Below are 24943 nucleotides of genomic sequence, written 5' to 3' on the forward strand. Positions count from 1 at the left end.
TTATTCATGAGTTGGTCCTAATCCAACTTTTGTGGATAATTTAGTTAAGGGGATTTTGTGGATAATAAAAATCCAAGTTTTTTGAAAGATTATAACACACTCATGAATAATCTGGATCTTTGTGCGGCCTGGATGAAAAAAAAAAAAAAAATCAATTGTCATCTGCCAAGCTTTCAACCCATTTTAAGGTCATCATCAGAGTAAAATCTTAAACATGTCTACAAATTGATATAATTAAGTTTTTAAATGGTTTCAAATTTATTGAAAATCGATTCAGTCCCAACATTGCCAAGGACTATAACAAGGTTACCTTAAAACATCTTTAAGATTATTTTGCCCTGGCAATGACCTTAAAATTGGTCAAAAGTTTGGAAGATGGCAATTGAATTTTTTTTCACCTAGACCATATTGGACTTTTGGAGCAACAGGCTGTCACTCCTCAGTGTATTACCCTAGGGTCTATACATCAGGGAGTTCACCCACTGCGTTATGTGGCTGGGTTGGTAGTTCCCCCTTAATCCAGGTGCCCAGGAGATTGTCGCTTCCCTACCAACAGGGTTAGTCTCCAATGGGGACTATCAACAGCAAGGTTATTCAGCCCCAAACCCATTTAAACTATAATAATTAATAATAAGCCTAATGTCAAAAATCAAAAAAAGCCTAATCAAAAAATATATGAAGAATCTTTGCTGGAAAGATTGGCTGGGACAAAATGACCGACAAACTAAAAGAACTAAAACAGTTGGTCAAACCGTGGGCCATGGATAGTATGAGCAAAATAGAGAGAATAATTTTGACCCGACTGCGAATAGGCCACACTAGACTGACGCATGGTCATCTCTTGGCGAGGAAAAGTCCACGGAGATGCCCATTGTGTGGCACACAAATAACTGTTAAACATTTACTAACTGGATGCGAACTATTGGCGCCACACAGAACAAAGTGTGGCCTTTCCTCGAGCTTGAAAGAGGTTTTGCAACACAGCAATGACAACAGCAAAAAAGTAATCAAATATCTGAAGCAAATAAATGCATATGGTCGCCTTTAATGCTTCTCCACACGTGGTTTCATTTTCCCTTCCTGAAGTGAGTGTATTTATTGGCGAGAATGTGTGAGTGTATGGGTGGGTAGTGGTCGGAATATCAAGTACCCCACAGACCCACCAAACTAGGATAGATATCTCTTTGTGTGTTTTTGGTACAATGAATGTATTTATTGACGTGAAAGTGAGTGTGTATGGGTGGGTTGTGCAGGAATATCGAGTACTCCACAGACCCACCGATTTAGGTTAGTATTAGGCTATAATATCTTTTAGATATAGATAAGTGACTCCGCATTTTTTAATTTGTAAATACAGAATGATTGGTTACTGTTTGAGTGAATGTATTTATTAGTGCGATAGTAGTGTATGCATGGGTGGGTCTATGGTGGAATATCAAGTACCCCATAAACCCACCACCTAGGTTAATGTTTTAGATTAATTGTAATTTTAATTGTACATAATGTATGGATGTATTTATTAGCGTGAACGAGGGCGGGTCTTCAGAGGAATATCGAGTACTCTGAAACCCGCATATAGGTTAAGCTAGGATTGAATGTTATTGAATGAGATAGTTTCTGAGCCTTTTCACCACATGTGAGAGGGCTAAAAATGTAGAAATAACGTCCCAGAACACAACCAGAAAGATCGCCAGACTTCCTACAAAAAAGCTAATTTAAAAAAAAATAATAATAAATAAATAAAAATAAATAAATTTATAAAACGTGAGGTGGAAGAAATGTGAGGTGCCGGCAATAGCCCAGGCAGCTAGCCAGCCGGGGGGGGGGGGGGAAAAAGCCTAATACTAATTAAATTAGATCATTCAATAAATAAATACATTCATACATAATGACGAAACATATAGGATGTAACTATATACTGTGAAAAAAAAGAAGAGGACTCAAAAACTGCCTGCTGGGCTCCAGAACCATTCTTAAATCTGGCAGAATGCCTACATGCTCTCTATATGGAGTCAACATATGTCATGCCTCTATTATGTGACAGAATCGAGCAACCTTTCTCTGCATATGGGTCACTTTGGCCCAAAAGCGGCCTATGTTCAGGTCATATCAAAATCCAGATTATCCGTGCATAAAAAATTGGTCAATACATCTGACATTTTAATACTAATTTCCATAATAGTCATTTAGATTCACTAACTTCATGACTTGTCTTATTCATTCTTGTAAGGGAAAAAGAATCCGTAAATTATCGCCTAAATATCGGTAACTATGTAATTTAAAAACAGAACAGAAATATAAGACAAAAAGACTGATTAAGCCAAATCAGTGACTTTCCTTATAAATTATTCACAAAGATACTATAACTTGGTATAGTTTTCAATGATAATAAAATTTAAATGACCACTAAACTCAAATATTACATATAATAAAGCATTATTATGCAATTTACTTGTACTTTAATTTGCATTACTTTTTTTGTAACTTATATCATAATCTACATCCTAAAACATCAAAAGGCATTATTTTTCTTGTGTTTTCGACATATAATCATATTACATTACATATCGTGTAAATGAATAATGGAGAAAAACCTTTCTTTTTTTTATATTATATGTTTTTAATTATTAAACTTGTATTTTATATTAATATTTAAAAAAAGGGGCATTTTATTTTACTGGATTGCATTTACATAACTTAACATTATTTTCTATCATTTAATAGTAATTATAGATTTTATTTCAATAGTTTAATTAGGAGAATAGAGATTCTTATTAGTATGAAATATGATTTCAAAGTGAAAATAAATCTAGTCTAGTATTATTAGGGGTAGGAGAAGTAAATACATTTTTTTCAATGTAAGTTTACACTTGCAGTTGTTGATATAACAGTAGAAACCTGGATTTTTAAAACATTTATGCATCTTTATTTATTTTTTGAAAAATTCAGCTTTGAGATATTTCATGTGTAACAGTTACAATACATAAAATTACATTTTTTTCGCAATGTTCATAAAAGTTATCACTAGTTAATATGATTATAGAAAAAAAACAATAATTAATTATGTAGTTTAGTTCTTTAAGGAATAGATTTCCAGGCTAGTATAGTTTTCCCATAATTATCTATTTGCATGGGGTTTTTGAAGGTGTTTGGAAACATGAAGTTTATCCCCGAACAATCAGTCAATCGGCACAACAACTTTCAAACTTTCTTCGGTGCTCTGTTGCTGTTATTTCGGTGAGTCGCTGAACCAAAAGCGAACAAAGAAACATTTGAAATGTTAAAAAATCCTGCAACTCCAAATATAGTATTGAACACCACTAACATTTAAAAAATCTCCCTACCATTAGTTCCTCAATAATGTAAATATATATATACATATCCTTCCTTGTTGTCGTAATGTTGTAATTATCGTTTTATTGAGAAAAAAATGATAATAATGATAAAGGAACGACTTCTATGAAAATTAGGTTTGTGTAGCGGTCTCTTGGGAATTAAATTGTGGTATAGTGCCTGTTTGTGTATCTATAATTTTAGATTAGAAAGTAGGATATTAGGTGTGTCAAATAGAGTGTAATTTAATGTAATGTGTAATCGCAAAATTATATATTTTGACTTTTGTAGGGTCTGTGTCAAAATATATATTAAGACGAAAGGATTTTTTTTTTTTTTTTTGTAATTAATCAATTTATTTTTTTAAAGAAAGCACATTCAGAGGATAATTGTCAATAATCATTAGTGATATGTATATGTGTTTAGTGCACATTATAGTAGTTATTGCCCCTTTGAAAGTATGTATGTTTGTCGTGTGCCTAATTATATATTAATTTCTTCCCCAAAACCACTTGTGCCTGCTCACCCTACGTAGGTGTTCGGTAACATTGCGCTCGACCCAGAAACATCTATTACACGTCATAACAACTTTCGCAACTTTATCCAAGGTCTCATGCTACTATTCAGGTAATCACTAAATTTATTATATTCAAAAAACAAAACTAACATTTTTATTTATTTTTATTTTTACATCAAAATTATCAATTTATAAATTGTGTTGCTTCATAACTGAACTTTATTCGTTATATTTTAAACATTAAATTTCTGTTAAAGGTGATATGTCAAATCATATACATTATTGTACATTATTTTGGAAATAAATTCAGCTATTATTAATGAGTTAATTCTGCATGGTAAGCGGATATGCCTCTGTTATAGTTAATTGTATGATTAAAAAGCATTGTAAGTTGTTAAAAATTTAATTTTTAAAACAACAGTGCAGTAATTCATACTTGAACAAATTAATTTTTTTCTGTTCACGAATGAAATCCAGACAACTGTTTATTATTTTACCCAATTCGCACATCAGTGAATACGGTGCATGTTAACTGTAATCCTGTAAAGTTTACAATTAGCTATAAAAGATAAGTATAAAATTCAAATGATTTTACAGATTTTATATGAGAACTTCTAACAAGTCTGGAAGACAAAAAAAACGCTAGAACCACAAATCTAAAAGTCATGAGTAACTGCAAACACGATTAAAAGCATGAAACACTATGTAATAAAAAGACACATAGCTTTTCCTTATTTTCCTGTGAAAATACCTATCAAGTATCTTGAACTAAATTCAATGCATAGTAATTATTAGTTGTCATGCACATTTATATTTCAGGTTATTAAATGATTTGTAACTGAATTAATAACATCGTGTAAATAAATATTGATAAATTTACAGTAGTTTGATGTGAGAATGATTGCTAATTAATTAATATTAATGACAACATGTGAACAATTAAGCATGAGCACATTCTGTGCCTCTCCATAGTTCCATTTTTTAATTTAAAAAGTTTGAAATGAAGTAATTTGTTTTTAATGTAAAAAAATACGTATTAATGTTTATATAATTGGTTTTTTAGATGTGCTACTGGAGAGGCTTGGCCTTCTATTATGTTATCATGTGTCAAAAACCGGCCTTGTGATCCTAGAGCTGGAAAAGTTGGGAATGAATGTGGTTCAAGCCTTGCTTACGCATATTTTGTATCATTTATTTTCTTCTGTTCATTTCTTGTAAGTAATTTCGAAATAAAGTGCGGCCGGGTTATGATGTAAAAACTATTGTTTCAGATGCTCAATCTTTTTGTTGCCGTCATTATGGATAATTTTGATTATTTAACAAGAGACTCATCCATTTTGGGTGCCCACCACTTGGATGAGTTTGTAAGAATATGGGCAGAGTATGATCCTAATGCTACGTAAGAATTTACCCACTTTAAACAAAATGCAAATAAACACAATCGTATAAATTTTGAACTTTTTCGCTGTTCTAGGGGTAAAATTCATTATACGGAAATGTATGACATGCTGAAAAATATCGATCCACCACTGGGCTTTGGTAACAAGTGTCCAAACAGGTTGGCATATAAAAAATTAATTAGGATGAATATGCCAATTGATTCAGATGGAAAAGTGAACTTCACCACGACCTTATTTGCACTAATCCGTGAAAATCTCAGCATTAAAATGAGAAGCGGTAAGATCAAATATGATCAATAAATCCCAATATTTGATTTTCAAAGTTAAATTAATTTATATTTATTTATTCATACACGAATTAAAGTTGTCACTTTTGATTATTTACTAACTTCAAATCTAATTTCAGCGGAGGAAATGGACCAAGCAGATGAGGAACTTCGTGACACTGTGAGGAGCATTTGGCCACTGCAAGCGAAAAAAATGTTGGATTTGTTAATCCCCAAGTGCAGTGGTGATTATTAGTTTTTCTTATTTTTCACTACAACAATTAAATTGATTTTCTTGGTGTTTGATCTGTCTATGCAATTTACAGATTCAGGAAAAGGAAAATTAACCGTAGGAAAAATATACGCAGGACTTTTAATACTTGAATGTTGGAGGACGACAAGATTCGGTCAGATAGAATCATCAGGTGCACCCGTGAGTATAATAAAAAAAAAAGACGAAGTTTTTTGTTTTTTCAAATTCATGAATCACTTCTTTTTTGTGTGCCTTACAAATTTCATCAATCTCTTTGAACATTTTCCCACTTCCTTGCATTAGTGCATCGTACTATAAAATTTGAGTGAATTTTACTTCCATCACATCATATATGTTTACTACTGCAATTATATATCGGTGTTTGCACCAAACCTTAAATATGAATTTGAAAGTGATAAAGGCACTTTCGCAACGATCACTTTGATAGGATTTTTTACATAAAATTTATTTTTACATATGCCTTCTTGTATTATTTACATTGAAACGTTGATGTGGAGTGATGTGATGTACAATAATTACTACTGGAACCGAACTTTAAACAAAAACTCATCAATTATTTAGGAAACTGTTAAAAGAAATATGCAGAAACAAGCTGTTTTGATCAGTTGATAATTTTAGCAGATACGTAACATTTACCCAAATGCAACTATTATACAACATTAGTAAATTTAAATCTGAAAATTTGAGAATTATTATGAACAACAGTCAAGTAAAAATTGCTTTCAAAGACCAAATACCAAATTTAATATTTATAATTTTGATTATATTGTAATTCCATAATTTGCCATTGAATGGCGAAACAAAGTGCCAGGTAACCGGAAAAGTTTGTTTGTAATATGATATTGTTTTATTACTGTTAACATTTCTATTTCCATGGAAGGATTAGATGTTTACATCATAATACCAAAAGGATAATGCGTCAATTCATATAGGAAAAGTATCTCGAACATTTCACTGTAAATTATAAAATATTTTCTTTCTCATGGCTTCAAAACTCACAATTCTCGCATGCTTATTGTATGAGTTTAAGCTCAGTACTAGGTTGGCCGAGGCAGCTCATAAAATTTTCACCCGAATCGGTGATTGAACAATGAGTGAGCACCCTGTTCAAAAGTGGTTCATAAAGTTTGCTTCTGGGATGAGGGATTAAAGATGAGTCTGGCAGACTTTTGGTCTTTAATGATGACGAATTAAAGAACTGAATAATTGAATGAAATAATTTTTCACCAGAATATCAGACCTCACATAGCCAGAATGATAAAAGAATAAACCTTGGTTGGGACGTCCTACCCCACATTCTCTGTACTTCCAGACCTGGCTCATCTGACTTTCACCTTTTCTTAACAATGGACAATCATATGCACAATCGGGAGTTCGATAATTGCCAACAGCTTGAAAATAAGCTAAATTTATTTTTTAAGTCGCTCAAACTTGTATAAAGGCATAACTGGGCTAGTAACTCAGGAATGGTTTAGATGACAATGGCGACTATTTCTGAATAAAATATTTCTAAACTAATTTTAATTGTGACAACCCTTTAAACCAGCACAAACTTTCCTGGCTGCCTGGTATTTTATGGCCAAAAATAAAATATGAACTTCAAGGTATTTTCAACAGTTATCACACCAAATTTTATCCTAGAAACTTTAAAAAAAAAAGTAAGAAGACTAATATATTTATAGCATAAAATTTAAAAAGATTCAAGACCATAACATATTAGCTGTTTACATGTACCACTTTATCTTCCTAATAATAATTTTTCCTTACCTTCAGGTGAATGATCATGTTTTCATATCATTATTTTTTTATATAGAACAATAATGCAGTTTATTGTAAATGTGCTTACAAACAAAATTAGACTACATTTAATTATAATTGAAGAAAGCTAATCAAATCAAAAGACAATTTTCAAAAAGGCATAAGCTCATACAAAATTGAGTAGTATTTAATAAAAAGCAAAAAAAAATGGAATTGCATGAATTTTGATAGTTTAAAAAAATTATATTATAAAACAAAAATATATAAAGAAATGGACAAGATTGTTTAAATTAGGCAAGTTGCTGAACTGATAATTAACCCTTAGGGTCGACGGTTAACAAGACATTTGTCTGTCGGAGAACAAGAATCAACCTGCTGAATCGTCGATCATTCTCTTATCGGAAAATGATCAACAAAGGAAATAAGTAAGAGAATGGAATGAATTATTAAAATCTAAAAGATTCATGGGAAAATATACAATGCCTACTAACAGCTCTAAAGACATGTGCATGAAATTAACATCGTTACACTAAATTGTGTGCTCATAAAAAAACATAAAGAATAGATTATGATGAAGACTATTTATATTAGTTATGTGTTTATTAACACAGCATCTCTCTCAGATATGAACGTTATCTTTAAAATCCTAGGCCTTTCCCAGTCATCTGGATTTTATTTTTTTTAAAATAATATTTAGATATAACAAATGGTTTATTCATAGCATAATTTAAAAAATATCTGTACATTCATATTTAATTTGCTAATGATAAACAACTACAATAGATAAATGGCTTTGGAACAAAACCTTCAGCGCCAACAAAATTTCAAATGGTTGATTCTATTTCGCTAAATAAACTTTTGACATAATTTCTACAGGTTTTTGGGAAAATTCAGTTGTGTCATACCCAGGGTAAACCTATGCCTATGTATATTAAGCATAATAATTTTGGTTTAAAATGCAAATCAACAGGAGATTAAAAAAATCAAACCGCCTCAATACAAGTTGCTGTTCATCCACTCAACACAAAACAACATATTGTAATGGATCATTTTACTTATTTGTTCTTCTCTTCTATAGAAATGTGTCGTATTATGAAAACTGAAAAAGTTGCATATTAGAACTCCTATTAGAATATGGTTAGAAACCCCCACCGATAAATTTAGCACCTGAAAATTTTAATATCTTCAGAATCCAAAAGAAATTAGTATTAGTGTAGAAATGTGAAAAAATATACATATACCTTTCATTAGAAAATCCTTTTAAAATGTACAGAAATGGTCTGATAAAAGTAGATGTGATTTCATTTCATTATTTACAACGAATTTATAAGAGGGTGTCTACAATTTAAATACTTAAAAGAGGATGATTTTATTTTATTTATTTATCTTTTATCAAAAGTAGTGAAATCAAGTAGAATGTGTAGATGAAACATATCTAGAAAAAAAAGAGTTCTCTGCTGTCGTACAGAGAACGAGTAACATATATCTTTCGTTTCAGGGTTTCAGTCGACATAGTCCCTCCAACCCTAACGAGGCGGTAGTATTCTTGTTATAAACAATATATTCTTCATATAATTCAAAACTTTATTTCTCGTAGTTGCGTTTTTACATTGACATTTTTAATTCATTGCTTTGTTTATTAGATTTCTGCAGCACATTTGTTATTTTACAATACTTAAAATGAATCAGGCAAAAAAGGGCTTTTCTCACATTCAACTTTTGGAGCATTTTAGGTAGTATTTTAGCGTTTTATTGTCTGGTTCATAAAGAATTTCAAATTTAATTACTACCAAAAAAAATGAATGCCTCAAAAGCTAAAATTGCATTTACTTTTTATCATTGATTTCATTATTATTTACTATGCATAATTTTTTTATTAAAAGTATTGTTATTTTCCTTTTAATAGTTTAAAACAATTAAATTTAAACTTTTTTTTAATTACCACGCACAACTACTAGTGGAAACTTTAGTTTTAGAAAATTTTGTTTACGGTAGATGATTCTTGGAATGCAAAATAATAAATAAAATAAGTTAAAAACTAAAGCATGATCTGAAAATAGAAACTGCAACTATAGCAAACTTAAAAGATGAAAATCTATAAAAAGCAAAAAGTCCATTCTAACACACAAATAAACCTTAAAAATTGCCTTTAAAAAGACAATTAAATAAAACACTGTCCTTTTTAATTATACTTGTCCATTTCATAATTCATGTCTTGCCATGAGAATGTTACCTTTTTTATACATATGAAACATTTTATTAGAATATCGAAACTTTAGCGTGTATAACATAAAATTTGATGAGAGTTTAAACATTAAAAAAACAAAACATAGATCATTATCTTAGACCATTTATGAGATATGCTTCTTGGAGAAATTATGTAAATTCTGTAATCATGATATCCCCATCATTGAAAAGTTTTGTACATTGAAGATCTTTTCAATGGTAATAGCAAGGAAAAATATGCTACAATGATGTTTTCATATAATATGTTAGAATGATAAACTACTATAAATCAATTTAAAACCTGTTTTGTCTCAAAAATGGTCAAAAATGCAAACGTGGCATGAATTTTGTCCAATACGCTTACTTTTTTCTAAATAAATTTTGAAAGGCTAAATTTTAAACTTAAATTAACTTGGATTTGATATTTCAACTGAACCAAATACCATTTAATTTATATTTACAAATAAGTTTGTTTAGACGTATTGGAAAACGAAATTTTCCTGAGGAATTTGTACCATGTGGCATTGCCAAAGTACAGAATCGTATTTTCTATTGTAGCGTTAATAACAAATTTACTGTAGTGTAAAGACAGAAAAAATTAACAGTTAAATGCACCAGGGTCTACATTAAAAAACACTAAATGTAAACAAAGTATTTACCATTTAAATTAACATCAATATCACAATAATTTTATATTGTGCAATCTAGTACTTATCAAAAATCTAAAAATAAAGTACACCATATTTAATTCAGTCATATAAACTATTATTTATTATAATAATAATATTAACTTAATAGTTTAAAAATCTTGATTTATTAACTTGTTACTGCAGAAGTTTTAGAAGTAATACCTTACTTTCTCCATATGTTAAGAATTTCATCAACATCAACAATTTTTTAATCGGTTTAATTAATATTTGTTAACACAAACACTTGATATATTCACTATTATTAACTCTGAAAGTCAGCTTTCACTTGCTTTTCTTGACTCGACATTTTTACGTTAAGAAGCTTTGAATTTTTCTGCACATGCATGATACATTTGGGTTAATGTATTTGCATAAACGAAAATTAATGAGAATGTTTGATATTATTAGGAAGTACCGTTTAAAAAAGAGAAAAAAAATTGAAAGTGAGTGAGAATGGCTGAGAGGGAGAATGAGAACTAAGTTTTACAACTGCATGAATAATTTTGCACAGTGCACAAACAAGTTACAAACTTTTCTTAACTATCCCCTTTCTTTATTGTTGTTCTTTGTTTATTTTTTTGCTCAAGTCTCCTGTTCCAATTTTATTTTCCACACTGATTTAGGCTTTTTTTTTAGATGAAATATAAACAATCGATGAAATATAAAATGAAATAACAGACAAAACACAATACACATATTACAACAACATATAGTTTTTTAAGGACTTTACTTTTAAGCTATTAGTATTATCCAGCATAAACAATTCTTTAATTTTAAGTAAAAACAATAATAGTAATAACTCTTTCACTAAATATAATATTGAAAACTTGTTAGTATGTAACTATAATTTATAAGAAAATGTTTTTAACTCCACTACTGAAACAATAATAAAAAAGAAAAGAAACAAAAATTTTCTTTTTTATTATCAACATTGAAGAGAACTCGTTTATGGTAAATCAAAAAACAAACAAAAACCTTGAAAATGCATGAATCTTGTTCTGGCTTGAGCCTGAGTTTGTTTCCACCAGCGCTCGTCGTTTTTTAACTGCCTTCTGGATGTCGCTGCCGGAACATGGGCAAACAATGGTCGACACGAGGATGACGAAGCAAGCTGCCTTCTATCCAGACGCAACACACTACGCTCAAAGTAAGTCAACATTCAAAAATAAGTCTTTCATATCTATCTGAAAAAATTAATAAAGCTAATTTCAACCAAACCAATTTTTTTTTTATTAACTGAACATGAAACTGAATTCAGAACTTTGACATAGAAGCTACATCATACCGAACTACTCTGTTAGCAGACAAGCATTAAATTTAAAAAAAATATTTTCACTAATAATCTGGATCTTCATATGGTCTGGATGAAGAAACAAATTAAATTGTTACTGCCAAGCTATATTAAGGTCATCATCAGCACCTATATTAATTACATTATGAATGTGTAATTAATATAGCCCAGATGATGACCTTAAAATAGGTCTAAACTTGATAGTAACAATTAAATTTGTTTCTTTATCTAGACCTAACCAAGATCCAGATTATTCGTGAGTAAAAAATGGCCGATACATCAAGCACTTTTAAAATTTTCAAAGAGACAAGCAGTTTACAGACCAAATTACCAAAGTGCACACACACACACAGATACACAAACACACACAAACTTGGCCTTCTGTTTAATATAAATCATTGCAATAAGTATATTAGTTATAAACTAATGTTTCTTTTCTTATGTTCCAGGTCAAAAAAGGTGAAGGGGTTATTACTACTTGGTGAAGTTAAATGTTGTGACGTAAACATTAAGCTATAAATTATATAGAAACATTTTAGCCAGTCATTGGATTTAATTTTTCATTTTAGTAAATAGCCAAAGTGCCATTTAGAAAACATTGATTTATTTTTACTTTGGTAAAAGGTTATACAATTTTACCAAATAGTATCCATCTTAAAATTATCAACCAGACCACTCATAGTTTTTTTCTTTCATAGTGTTCAATAGAGTTTTAAAAAGTTATTTTGGTTGTATTGGAGTTTATAGTCTAAATTAGTTATGGAATAGAATTTAGGAGTGTAATTTGTGGAGTGTAGAAAAAAATTTAAATCTCATCTAAGATTTATAGATAGTTAAGGATGTAGAATAAAACAATTAGGATCAAAACTGTGAGTTCTTAGATATTAGACATTTCATGCAAAATGAGATAAATGATTTACTACATACATTTACAAACATTCAAACAAAAGTAAAGTCTATTTCAAAAAAACACATCCTTCAAATTAAAAAAGAAAAAAGTTAACATATAAAATTATAACTTTTCTATTTGCTCTGTAGAATTAGGTTGCATGCTGCATGAATTTAAGTTTAATAGTAAAACATTGCATGCTGCTATTACATAAGTCTTTTAAGTATTAAAAAGATACATTTTACAATTTTATCAGCATCCTATTTCTAATCTTAACCAATTTTTTATATAATAAAATAATTATTTTCTTTACAGAATATTTTGAATAGAAATAAAGTATTTAACTTGCATAGTTTCAATATTAACTTTTAAAAAAGGAAACAGTTTATTTTGTTTTACTTGAAATGAACTTTGTGAAAATAAAATTGGCCATTTATATTTCTTGGGTTTCTTTTCAGAAACTAGACAACCATCAAACTTATTTTCTTTTTATTGATGGTTGTCTAGTTCCTGAAAAGAAACCAAAGAAATGTAAAAAGTCAACAACCGAAAAAGAAGAGTAAAAAATTGGCAATATTTTCTTTACAGCCTATGGACTTGCAAGATGTTGTGATCCCGTCTCGGAGGCCGTCGGTTGATTCTACGCATGAATCTCACCTCCATCCAACTTCAAGCTATAGGTCACAACATAGAAATCGTTCTCGCTCACCCAGCATACGGTAAGAAATCATTTACCAGGTAACCGGAGAAGCTCGTGCGGTTTGTAATTTTTTATTGTTTTAATATCGTTAATCAAAATTTCTATTTGCATAGGTGTAGATGTTTCTATCATGTAATACATTATCATGTCATTTTTATCAGCATCCTATTTCTAATTTTAACCAATTTTTTATGTAGTAAAAACAAAGGAGGATATTTTAGGAGGATAATGTGTCAGTTGTGCATGCTTATTATATGAATTTAAGTTCTTGTACTAGGGTGCATTCTGTGATGAAACAATAAGTGAGCACACTGCCTAAAAGTGGTTCATAAAGTTTACTTCTGGAAATGAAAAGATTGAAGATGAACTGGTACTGAGGGAAACCATCAAACATGTTAGAAGCTCACCAGAGTTTTCTACGCAAGCGATTAATCTATTCACGTTAGCTTACCTTGACTTGGGAAGATACGGAAGCTGAGCAAATGGGTTCCTCATAAATTGACCGAAGACAAGCTTCAGTGTCTAAACATTTGCCTTTCATTGCTTTCACGGCACAAAGTAGAGACTTTTTTACCAGATTGTCACATATGACAAAAAATCAATCCTGTACAGTAACACCAGGAAGTCTTGGCTGTTACCAAATGACCCCTCTTCCAATAACGGTAAAACTGAATTCACCAAGCAAAGGTCATGTTTTGTGTTTGGTTTAGTACGGGAGGCATTATGCCATGTGACCAGACCATTACCTCAGAAATCTTCTGAAACCAACTGCAACGAGCATCTCTTGCCCTGCCCAAAAAATCCTACTCTTGTAAACAGAGAAGGTGTAGTTTTTCACCAGGACATACCTCATACAGCCAGAACGACAAAGGAGATGATAATGAAGCTTGATCGGGAAGTCCTACCACACCCTTCATACTCTCCAGACCTGGCCCCATCTGACTTTCACCTTTTCTTAGTAATGGAAAGACATACGCTCAATATTGACTGTGGTTCGGTTGTGGTTCAATAATCACCAACAGCTTGAAAATGAGCTGAATTATAACTGGGCTAGTAACTCATTGGGATAAGATTTTAGATGACAGAGACTATTTCCCTGGAAAAAATATTTCTTAACTAATTTCATGACAATTATTAAACTTTTTAAACCTGCACGAACTTTTCTGTTTGCCTGGTATATATCGATAAAAATCAGCCTTATTCTAATTTAATTACAGAAGGGCCCGTTCGCCTGCTGATGTTGGGAGGAGCCCATCACCACGAAGGATGTACCATCATCATGACATTGGATTCAGCGACACAGTATCCAATGTCGTAGACATCGTAAAAGGTGATCATATGCGAAGATATCCCCACATACGAGGTAAACCCAGATCAATTTAATTAATAATTTTAAATAATAAATTTAACAAATCAACACAGAACACAATTCTGACATATCGCTCATTATTTAAATTTCTCCCAGTGATTTCCCTTTAATGATCATTAAAAATATATATTTTAATAGGTAAAATGTTGGTTTATTTTTGTGCATTTATTGATTAATATTAACAATATTTTTACCACTTCATAAAAGTGTTAGTATTCATTTCAATCGGATATTACTCAATTTTCTTTAATTAATAAATACTTAATTCTTAATGCTTTGTTTCCAGCAACAAAACAAAAACTAACAAAAAAGTATTTCAATCAAATTCAAACATTTTTTTTAAATAAAAATATTAATAATTGTCTTTCACGCATTATTAATATTTAGTAGATTATCACTCTATTTTTTAATTATAACTTACAAGCAATCTTATTTTATAATGTTTAAAGACTAAAAATTATACCATCTAATCTATGATAATTAAAAACTTTATTTAACAATTTTTAACAAATTATATTAAAAATACAATATAATATGGCAAGAAACATTTCAAAATTTCAAGTTTCAAAGTTCAAAACCACTAGAAGGTTTCTAAAAAACTGCGACTTTATCCTAAGTCTAGGAACTTAATAAACTATGAAAAGATACATTGGCAATCATGTACCTGCATTTTTAGTCAATTGTAGTTGTCGTTTATTTATAATTTATTGTAAGGACATTTTAAACATTCACTTTGTTTTTAGAGGAAAATGCACCTGTGGATGCTTATCTTTTATTAAACCACACTCAGTAAAAACAGTCTCCGAACACCCACTGGCTCGCCCGAAATCCAGCTTTCCAGAATTCTTATTATAAGTCATTGGATATAAAAACATTATTTTTGAATATCAACACATTATTTAAAGGTTTTTGAACACTCAAAAATAAACTATTTAATTTAATTATTTGTTTTCATAACTTTTAATATGCTAATTTAGAGGCAAAAGGTTTTATATTTCACTGAAGGTGTTCAGAGATTTTTTTACTGAATGTACATATACAGAATGCGTGTTATTCTGAAATAATATTGTATGTGCAAAATGCAATTATCTTATTACAGGAATGACTAACATAAATTGTACGAGTCAATAAAACTAATATTACATTATATAATTTTAACATGTTTGGTTTTATGGTTTATAAATTTTATTTTTTACTTAAATTTTTAAAAACAAAACATCAATTCCCATTTATTTATAAGAAAAATCGAAAAAACCCAGTTGATTTTCGAAACCAGTAAGGTAAAACACTTTCAGATGGGAGATATTGTCCGTGTGGGGACCACCACCTGCCTGTCTACATGGGAGCCGCTAACATGTATGATAGTAAGTAATCCCAATATAGAAAGTTTTTGCTTTTACTGGTTCGAAAATTGATTTTTTATTTATTTTTCTTTGTTTACTCATTATTAATCAATTTCCTGCATGCTTTTCTGTTGTTTTTATATTATAGAAATCATTTTTCAAACTTGTCTTATATTTAATTGTTTCTGTTATCTCTCTTCCTGGACATGTGATTGTGAACCTGTCATTGACACACGATACAATTTGTGTACACAAAAAAAAATATCGGCCACAATATTAGCCGAACAGCCAGCACTGTGCTATAATAAAAAATATAAAAAAATTCTGTCGAAACATCTTGCATTTAGATTTACCAGTATAGATGATAGATACAACAAAGTGCGTTAATATGTCAATTTCATGTAGTTTCTTCTTGGAAATTTATATACAATTTTTTGTCTACAGCCGTTATTGTTCTGCACGTTATATTTTGTTTTTTCTTCTATTTGTTTTATGTTGTAGATAGTTGTGTAGTCTTGTTTTTATGATTTTCGTTAAGTAATGAAGCCATTATAAAGAAAGGTGAGTTTCTCCAAATTTTTAGTTTATTATACTAACTATGAAGTTTAAATTGTATATTTCCTTATTTTTAATACTTGTTTTAATCCTTATTTAGTTGTTGTTTATTGCAATTAATACTAATACTTTTTTATTGAGTCATATTTTTGTAATATAGCAAGTGACTTTTTCAAAAAACCATTTTACATAAATAGTAAGATTATGTTCTTATTACAAACTTACTGTATATAAAATATATTTTCAGTTTAGAGGTTTATTTATATTAAATTCATTAGTTAGTTTTAAATTAAGAGGTCAATTAGATTATTTAGTGAACCATATTATAACAGCTATTTTTGGCATATTGAGCGCTCTGTTTCAACTGCAGGTTTGTTCTTTTTTTTATTTTTATTTTTCCCCCAAAAAGCATTTCCTCAGAAAACAGAAGAATTGGTCTGTTTAAATCTGAACGATTAATTATTATTTATAAAGTATCCTTAATGTTTCATGCTACCCTGGCAAACAGACCATAACAAACAACGTACAAACTCTCACTCTACTACAATACAACTATTATAAACATTATTTTAAGTTATAAGTTAAAGTTTTATCTATTTTTATTATTTTAACTACAAAAGCAATACTGACAACTTCTTGGTTATTATAAATTTTGTTAAAAGAAATAATATTTTGTTTTTAAAGATTTTAATAGTTTTTAAACAGAAGAAATTAAAAAATTGGTTCTTGTTAATATAGCTCTGCAAAATATAATAAAATCTCCCAATTGTATTGATATTTTAAATATTGAAATTAATCGGTTTTATTTGAAGCTAAGAATTTTCTTAAAGCACTTTGTTTTATCTACAAGAGAAAGAAATCTAAGAGTTTGGATGCTAAAATTGAAGCATGGATTGATAAAATAAGCAAGTGAAAGTTTGAAGTCATAATTTGTTTTTATTAATAGGGTCGTGGTCAGCATCTCCGAGCCCGGTCCGTTCGCCGAGCCCTGGAAGGTACAACCATGGTCACGGAGGTGGTAGACGTTACATATACGGTACGACGAGTCTAGAGCAGCGTTCACGCTCACCGTCACCCCGCCCAACTCACCACAGGCACACGCAGCACAGCTACCCGGTGCTTGTGACTAGAAGAGGCCAAGGGCGCAAGCTACCCGCAACCCCGACCAAGCCGAGCACCCTACAGCTCACCCCTGCCTCGATCAACTTCCCTAAGCTCAACGCGTCGCCTACTCGAAATTATCCAGGGCCGATGAGTTTTGAACAAGCCGCAGCGATTGGGCGAAGTGGAAGGATCCTACCATCCCCCGTACCCAATGGATTCAAAGCGCCCCAACCTTGCGAAAGGCACAGTGATTCTGATGATGATGACTGGTGCTAGCCTTTGCTCTCTACCAGCCCACAAAAGGTAACAAAGACATAAAATTCAGTAGGCAATATTACTAAAAATGAAATCATTGTGCAATTATAAACCTAAACATGACCATTGAAATGCAGAGATTTTCAGTATGAACTGTAAATTGAAAATTTTATTAATGCATCTTTTTTTTTGTAATATTAATGTTTTGTTCTAGTAATGATGATGGGCTGGTAAATTGGAGGTGATGTATTCTGGTATTCAGCCTTCACTACTGCCACTAACATCTTTGACTTCCCCCTCAAGTGCTTTACACAGTGATTGGGTTATTTTGTTTTCATTTTCTGTGATAATACTAGTAAGACATTTTATCGATGTTATAATATGGACACGTATTTTTACTGGTGCTCAGTTATGCCGATTTACCGTGAACTAAACAAGCGGTCTCAAGTAGCTGACTGTATAGTTGTAATTAAGCATGCGAGTGGCGTGTGATGGTGCGACTAAATTTATTTTCTTTCTCCTCAGGGAAGTCGTAGATTTTTCTTAATAAGGGTTTTATGTATATTTTGCCTGCTAAATAGATTTTATCTTACTTTGAATTTGTTTCATTTTGTTTTTGTGTCTGATTTTAAAGGGGTACTTTATTGCTGTTTTTTCTAGATGAATAAAAACATAGAAAATATAATCTACGTTTTGCTATTATTAAATAATTGATATCCTGTTGCGCGGTTTGTGAGGTGTATCCACCCTGAAAATATTTATACTTCATTATTATGTAATTGTGACAAAGATGCCTTATTACTGTTTGTGAGTTTTTGTTTTTTAATATTTTATTTTATTTTTTATTATTTTTTATTGTAACTGTACCATATTAATAATATTTAAAAAATTATTGAAAAATTTAAAAAACCATCTAATACAGTATCAAATTTTATACTCATGACTGATTGTAAGAGACTGGAATCTTTACAATCTCTTGTAAAATGTAATTTGCATTATAGTTAAAATATTTACATATTGTGCATTGGTTATTGCAAAAAACACACAGCTTTGTCTGTCCAGTTAACAAATTTAAAACGATGTAAAAATACAAAAACTCGAATACTAAATGGTCAGGCTTAACAAAAGATACTTTATAAAAATAATTATTATTGAAAGATATACTTTTCTATTCTATAAACAATTTAAACTAAAAAAAATTAAAAATTTTGCCAATTCAACATTCGTATACCTAGTAGGTATTTTGTAAATAATGTATGTGATGATGAACATATTATTTTTTATCAAAAAAAAATGTTATTATTAATTCAGTACTATGCTGAGCATAAACTACCAATCAATTTTTGTATACTTGTAAATACTATTCACAACTGTGCACTGTGCAGTTTTCTTTTGTTCTTACAAATAAAAATAGAAATAATTTTAGAATACCTTTTTGCTGTTCAAGCCAAATAAAGAAAAATATTTAAAAATCTCAGCATTGTACCCTTTTATCATTGAGACAAGGAAGCAATTACAACATAAAGAATGGAGATAAATAAGCAACAAGTTTAATACAAAATTAATGTTATTCAGCAAGACTGGCACCATAATTCTGCATTTTCCCCCATAATTAGACATTTTTTTACTTCTTTTCAACAAATTTTATTGTATATTGGGCATTTGCTTGCCACTGCCATAATGGAAGGACCTAAATAATATATTATAGAGTGTGTTTATAATTGTATCGGTGATGTATAGTTTTTATAAGAATTAAAAGTTTTAAAATAATAAAAATGCAAAGTGCAGAAACAAAAGCTCTTAGCAAAAGTATTTAGTTGAGAAATGAGTTTTGAAATTAAATGAAAATATACGCTGGCCAATTTAGTGCCTAGTCGGCAAGTTTTAATTAACCAATAATTGTACATAGTATTTGAAAATATTTTAAACAAATATTAAAAAGAAATCACTTTGTAAATAAATATCACAGATTATGTGTTGAATTATGGAATCAGTCTTTCTACAATTGCTCTGCGCATGAAATACAAAAATATGTTATTTAAAACTGTTCAAAAATTTTTAAAAAAACAGCACACAGAAATTGTACTGTTTTATGTAGGACGACTAATTATAAATATATACAACTTTCCATAATATTATAATACAGTTGGCATAATTATTTAATTCACTGTACTTATCATAATTTCTGGCTTGTGATGAGCCAACTTTTGAATTGTAATACCTTTAAATGTAATATAATGAGCAACTTTCAATCACAAATTAAACATAGCTTTACACCCGATTAAGAGTATTAATGATATAATAATAATACTAATACTAATACTAATAATAATAATAATCAAAGAAATACAAATTCACCAAAGAAAAAAGAAATACTATGTTGTCATGATTGTTAAAGAGAAATAAAAGTTGATCAAAGTTATGTACTTTTCAAATTACAAAATATATAAGCAACAGAGCTTGAAATAGCAAAAAAAATTGAAAAGTTTAAAAACCAACAATTGTAATTTAAAGTAATGATTTGTTATTCCTTTGTATGGCTTATTATATTATATAACATATATAAGATCGAATATAAAAGTTATTTTTAACATTCCTCAAACTTGGTATTTCCAATTTAATAATTTTTCCTCATTTGAATGAAATAATCATCATTGCTGATTTATGAGATCTTCTCTAGATTCAAGCATACCAAGAGAGGTAAGTAAGATATAGTACGATCGCCCGAGTCATCCAATTTTGATTACCAATTAAAGTTTAGAAATTTCTATGCAAAACAAACTGCAAAATTATATAAATAAACTTCAAGTGTATTTTTTAAAGACTGATATTTAACGTATTTATGGTTCTATTGATAAATCACTTAGAAGTAAAGATGAAATAGCCCAACTGGTTAATTGTAGTAAAAAAAGTACATAAATGCTGTTTACTAATCAGAATCACAGAGCAACAAAATCAGTAATTATACTTTAATTACACATTAATAAGATAAAAGAACGGTTAAAAGGGATCAAAGCAGTTGGGAAGGTCCTGATCCCATAGCCGGCAATAAAAAAGTAGAGCACTTGTGGTAGTGGTTGATCTCATATGCAAACTAATTGAAAGCGTAGTCTAAATCCGAGGCTACGCAAATAACATCGTCATACTACTCATGGGAAAATTCAACTCAACAATGAAAGAGCTCACCCAAAAAGCACTAAACATGGTGAAACAATGGTGTTCACAACTTGGACTAAAAGCTCAAAAACTACTATAGTTGCTTTCACCAAGAAACGAAACATAGAAATATAAAGCCTTTACTTCTATAATGAAATGCTGTAGCTAAAAAAATGAGATTAAATACCTAGGAATATTTTTTGATAAAAAGTTAACCTGGAACCTGCATCATATCAGCAAAAGGTAAAATATCGCTAATGACCACAAGAAGAACCCTAGGCAAAGTTTGGGGACTAAAACTGAAAATGGCCCGTGCTAGACATGGTAGTGATAACACCCAAAATAACCTATGGATCTCATTAATCCATTAATCGGGCCAAACTCAACAAAAACTAGTTACCCAAACATTAGGCGGCATAAAATACAAACCTATCTATCACAGTAGAAATAATAACCCCACCAATAGCATCAGAAACACTGCTAAAATTATCTCCTCTGGTAATATATCATACAAGGAGAAGTTAGGAAAAGCTTATTTAGACTCCAAAAGGAATCAAATTGGATGGGAACTAAACAATTTGGGTACATAACCATATTGACACCCGTTCTTAGAAATAACCCTGATTATATGATCCTGGAAACATTCTTTACAATTATAAAGTCGACAACAGACTGTAAAGGAGAGAAAGAACTCAGGAAAGTATCAGATGCAATGATGTGGCTCTAAAACAAAATAAGGAACTGGACTGGGTGTTTTTTTGCACAAGCCCAAAATATGAGCAATCAAACTCATTAGGGAAGTACCCTAGAAAATCTTAAAAGTGGTTACACAGGCAAAAAATTCTCATAAAATCAGACAGCCAAGCAGCTATTAAAGCATTTTAAAAAAATCACATCAAAACTAGTCTATGAATGCAACCAAAATCTGGGGAAACAAAAACCTGATGGTATCTTGGAGTCTAGGACATAAAGAAAAAGTAGACACTTTGGCCAGAAAAGGATCTGTCAGACTATATAGAACCTTTTTTCGGAGGATCTATGGAAGAGGTCAACACGGAGAAAAACTTCCTTTTGGTTTTCACCGAGCTTTCGGCAGTTTTTATACTGTCATCTTCAGGGCCTGTTTAATTATCATATAAAAATAACAATTAAAAACATGAACCGTTAAAACGCCCTTAAAAATTAATAATAATAATAATAATAAAAACATGAAAAAACAAATTGCACAAAAATTGAAAATTTGATATATCTAAGATAGGAGTTTTTCTTCTGTGTTGACCTCTTCCATAGATCCTCCGAAAAAACTTCATGTTTCCAGCAGGTCGACATCCCAGCTCATCGTTATATAGAACCTATTATTGGTATAACAAAAACAAATACAGAATCCTCCATCATAGAATGGATTAAAAAAATATTTAAAAAAAAGGTAGACAGTAAACTTTTGCTATAACAACCCTCACTAAGGCTGGCAAACTCATTGTTGCAATTGGAGAAGGCCAGGCTCAGATAGACCTATTAACCAGTCAATGACATCTGAGAAAATATCTACATAACATAGGCATATTCAACGATAATCTCATTAGCAGATTATGCGATGAGGAGGAAGAAACATCTATGCTTATCATCTGAATGTGAGGTAACGGCACAATGGAACTCAAAACAGGGAATGGAATTGAAGCAATGAGTCAGACTTAAAACTTAAGAGAAGAAGGATTGAGTCGATTGCACTGAACTGAGGAATTAGGAAGGTACAAGCCAAAAGGTTGCAGTGCCTGGGGCGCACAAACCCCGCTTCCTAGTATCCATCATAATAATAATAATAGAAATAATGATAAGATATAAGATATTTAACGGAAGTTTCTTGGCAAATGTGAAGCATCTACTCTTACAAAATGCGTATACACAGTTGCCTTTTATTATGCTCAAACATGGACATTGAATGGAATTACATGGAGAAAAGATGGCCAAGAGCTTCCTGGGTATAAAAAGGTTAGACAGTCAGCAACGAGAAACTTCAGCAGTGGGAAAATTACCCTCACAACCAAAGTTAGCACATCTGATGAAAATGAACAGGGCAGGCCACATAATAATAACGAATAATACAGCCGAGGATAACACAGAGTGGGCCCCATGGTGCGATAAGAACGACTATCCATCGTAAGACGGTGAGAAAAAAATCTGGAGTTCGTTGGGAAGTGCCAGCATGAGATAAATGGTGTAAAAGAAAATTTAAAACATCCAACTAGTTTCATTCAATGAGTTCGAGTCAAACTTATTTAATTTTTAACAGAATTTTTTTTAAATTAAATTAATAGAAAGGAAAATTTATTGTGTTTATGAACAACTTAATTTCCTCTCACGGGAGAGGCTTTTGTACAGATAAGTATATTGATAAAGCTATTTATTCATTATTAACATATTTATTTATAAAATACATAGAGAATATACAATAATATAGTTCCTTACAAATCATACATAATCATCACTTCAGGCATGAAAAACCAGCAGTTTGAAAACATAAAATGATATAAAATTATAACAATATATATACAATTATACATTATTATATGAAATAAATAAAATCTATTTACAAATAAGTGAATAATTTCAACATTTTAAACTAGTCGGTGATTAGTGTATACACAGTATGCACAATTTAAATGTCAGAGAAGCTGTTTATAGTTGTCGTATCTGCAAATTCCAATTCAATCGGTATTATCGTTGATCGTGTCGGATGGGAGCGGATCGGATTGGCCTCCTGGGACTCCGCACTTTGGACATACTCCATGCATCTCGGCACATCCTGCGCACATGATCCTGTAGGAGAGAGTCACGTTCCTCTGAGAACATTTTGTGCATGTGCTCGGATTCTTGAGCAGTTTGTACTTTTTATATTTGATCTTCCATTCCAGGACTGATTTACACCTGGGGCAAACGTCGGATATTTCGATTGAGTTGAGGAACTTTGTAGTTGGCGTCTTGTCATGGAGGTCGTTCTTGAACTTCCTCGAGTTTTGGTGCTTTTGTGGCCTTTTGCGGCTCACGTTGCCCTTTTCTGTGCTCATTGTTTCAGTAACTGTCACAAAAGATCAGGTATCAACCATCATACATGATCAAACACGTGGGGAGAGGTACAAAACTTTAAGGTTGTAAACAAACACAGTTAAACGAACAAAATGACTTATGACGTCATGGAAGTATGACAAAATTACTTTTTTTAAATAAATTATATTTGTTCATTATTACCCCTATGCTGTTAAATCCTTTGACTCCCTCATTCACTCTGTCTTCTCTCTCTCTTTCTCTTTCTGTGTGCCTGTCTGACTCTTTCTCTCTCAATCTCCCTCCCTCTCTCTTATTTGTATTTCTCTTTCTGTGTGACTATCTCACTCTCTCTCTTTCTCAATCTCTCTCCTACATTCTTTCCTTCACTTCTTTCTCTTTCAGTGTGACTGTTTGACTCTTTCTCTCTCCCTCCTCTTTTTCTTTCTTTTTATATGTGACTGTCTGATTCTTTCTCTCTTGCTTTTTTCTGTGTGACTATATGACTCTTTCTTTCTTACTTTTTTTGTGTGCTTGCCTGATTCTCTCTCTCAATCTCAATCTCTCTCCTACATTCTTTTCTTCATTTCTTTCTCTTTCTGTGACTGTTTGACTCTTTCTCTCTCCCTCCTCTTTTTCTTTTTCTTTATATGTGACTGTCTGATTCTTTCTCTCTTGCTTTTTTCTGTGTGACTGTCTGACTCTCTTTCTTACTTTTTCTGTTTGCTTGCCTGACTCTCTCTCTCTCTCCCACTCAATCTCAATCTCTCTCCCTC

The 24943-nt window shown here is 30.8% G+C and overlaps 2 protein-coding genes across 10 annotated transcripts in view; one reads left to right on the forward strand and one right to left on the reverse strand.

The window, feature by feature from the left end:
- Positions 1-19114, forward strand: part of LOC106666338 (voltage-dependent calcium channel type A subunit alpha-1) — a 42063-nt gene extending 22949 nt beyond the window's left edge. For 3 of the 9 annotated variants that reach the window (XM_024226227.1, XM_024226229.1, XM_024226226.1), the window contains exons 29-41: positions 3869-3960; positions 4914-5064; positions 5122-5249; positions 5325-5527; positions 5657-5761; positions 5843-5949; positions 11492-11610; positions 12204-12213; positions 13232-13362; positions 14561-14706; positions 16008-16076; positions 17557-18017; positions 18184-19114. In XM_024226227.1, coding sequence (XP_024081995.1) covers positions 3869-3960; positions 4914-5064; positions 5122-5249; positions 5325-5527; positions 5657-5761; positions 5843-5949; positions 11492-11610; positions 12204-12213; positions 13232-13362; positions 14561-14706; positions 16008-16076; positions 17557-17990 — 1695 coding nt within the window. In that variant the 3' untranslated portion in view covers positions 17991-18017; positions 18184-19114. Of the gene's footprint in view, positions 1-3145; positions 3238-3868; positions 3961-4913; positions 5065-5121; positions 5250-5324; positions 5528-5656; positions 5762-5842; positions 5950-11491; positions 11611-12203; positions 12214-13231; positions 13363-14560; positions 14707-16007; positions 16077-17556; positions 18018-18183 lie in introns of all 9 variants that reach the window. The other 6 variants (XM_024226233.1, XM_024226230.1, XM_024226231.1 and 3 more) reach the window with 3 other exon arrangements.
- A 4716-nt stretch (positions 19115-23830) lies between these two features.
- Positions 23831-24190, reverse strand: LOC106666296 (uncharacterized protein C9orf85 homolog). Its single transcript, XM_014393380.1, has one exon. The coding sequence runs from the start codon at positions 24188-24190 to the stop codon at positions 23831-23833; it is 360 nt and encodes a 119-aa protein (XP_014248866.1).
- Positions 24191-24943: the final 753 nt, after the last annotated feature.

The sequence above is a fragment of the Cimex lectularius genome, unplaced genomic scaffold, assembly GCF_000648675.2.
Source record: "Cimex lectularius strain Harlan isolate CLEC.00 unplaced genomic scaffold, Clec_2.1 scaffold124, whole genome shotgun sequence".
In the NCBI taxonomy this organism is placed as follows: domain Eukaryota; kingdom Metazoa; phylum Arthropoda; class Insecta; order Hemiptera; family Cimicidae; genus Cimex; species Cimex lectularius.

Coding starts and splice junctions, on each gene's coding strand:
- LOC106666296 (XM_014393380.1), bottom strand. CDS start 24,190: ATGAGCACAGAAAAGGGCAACGTGAGCCGCAAAAGGCCACAAAAGCAC.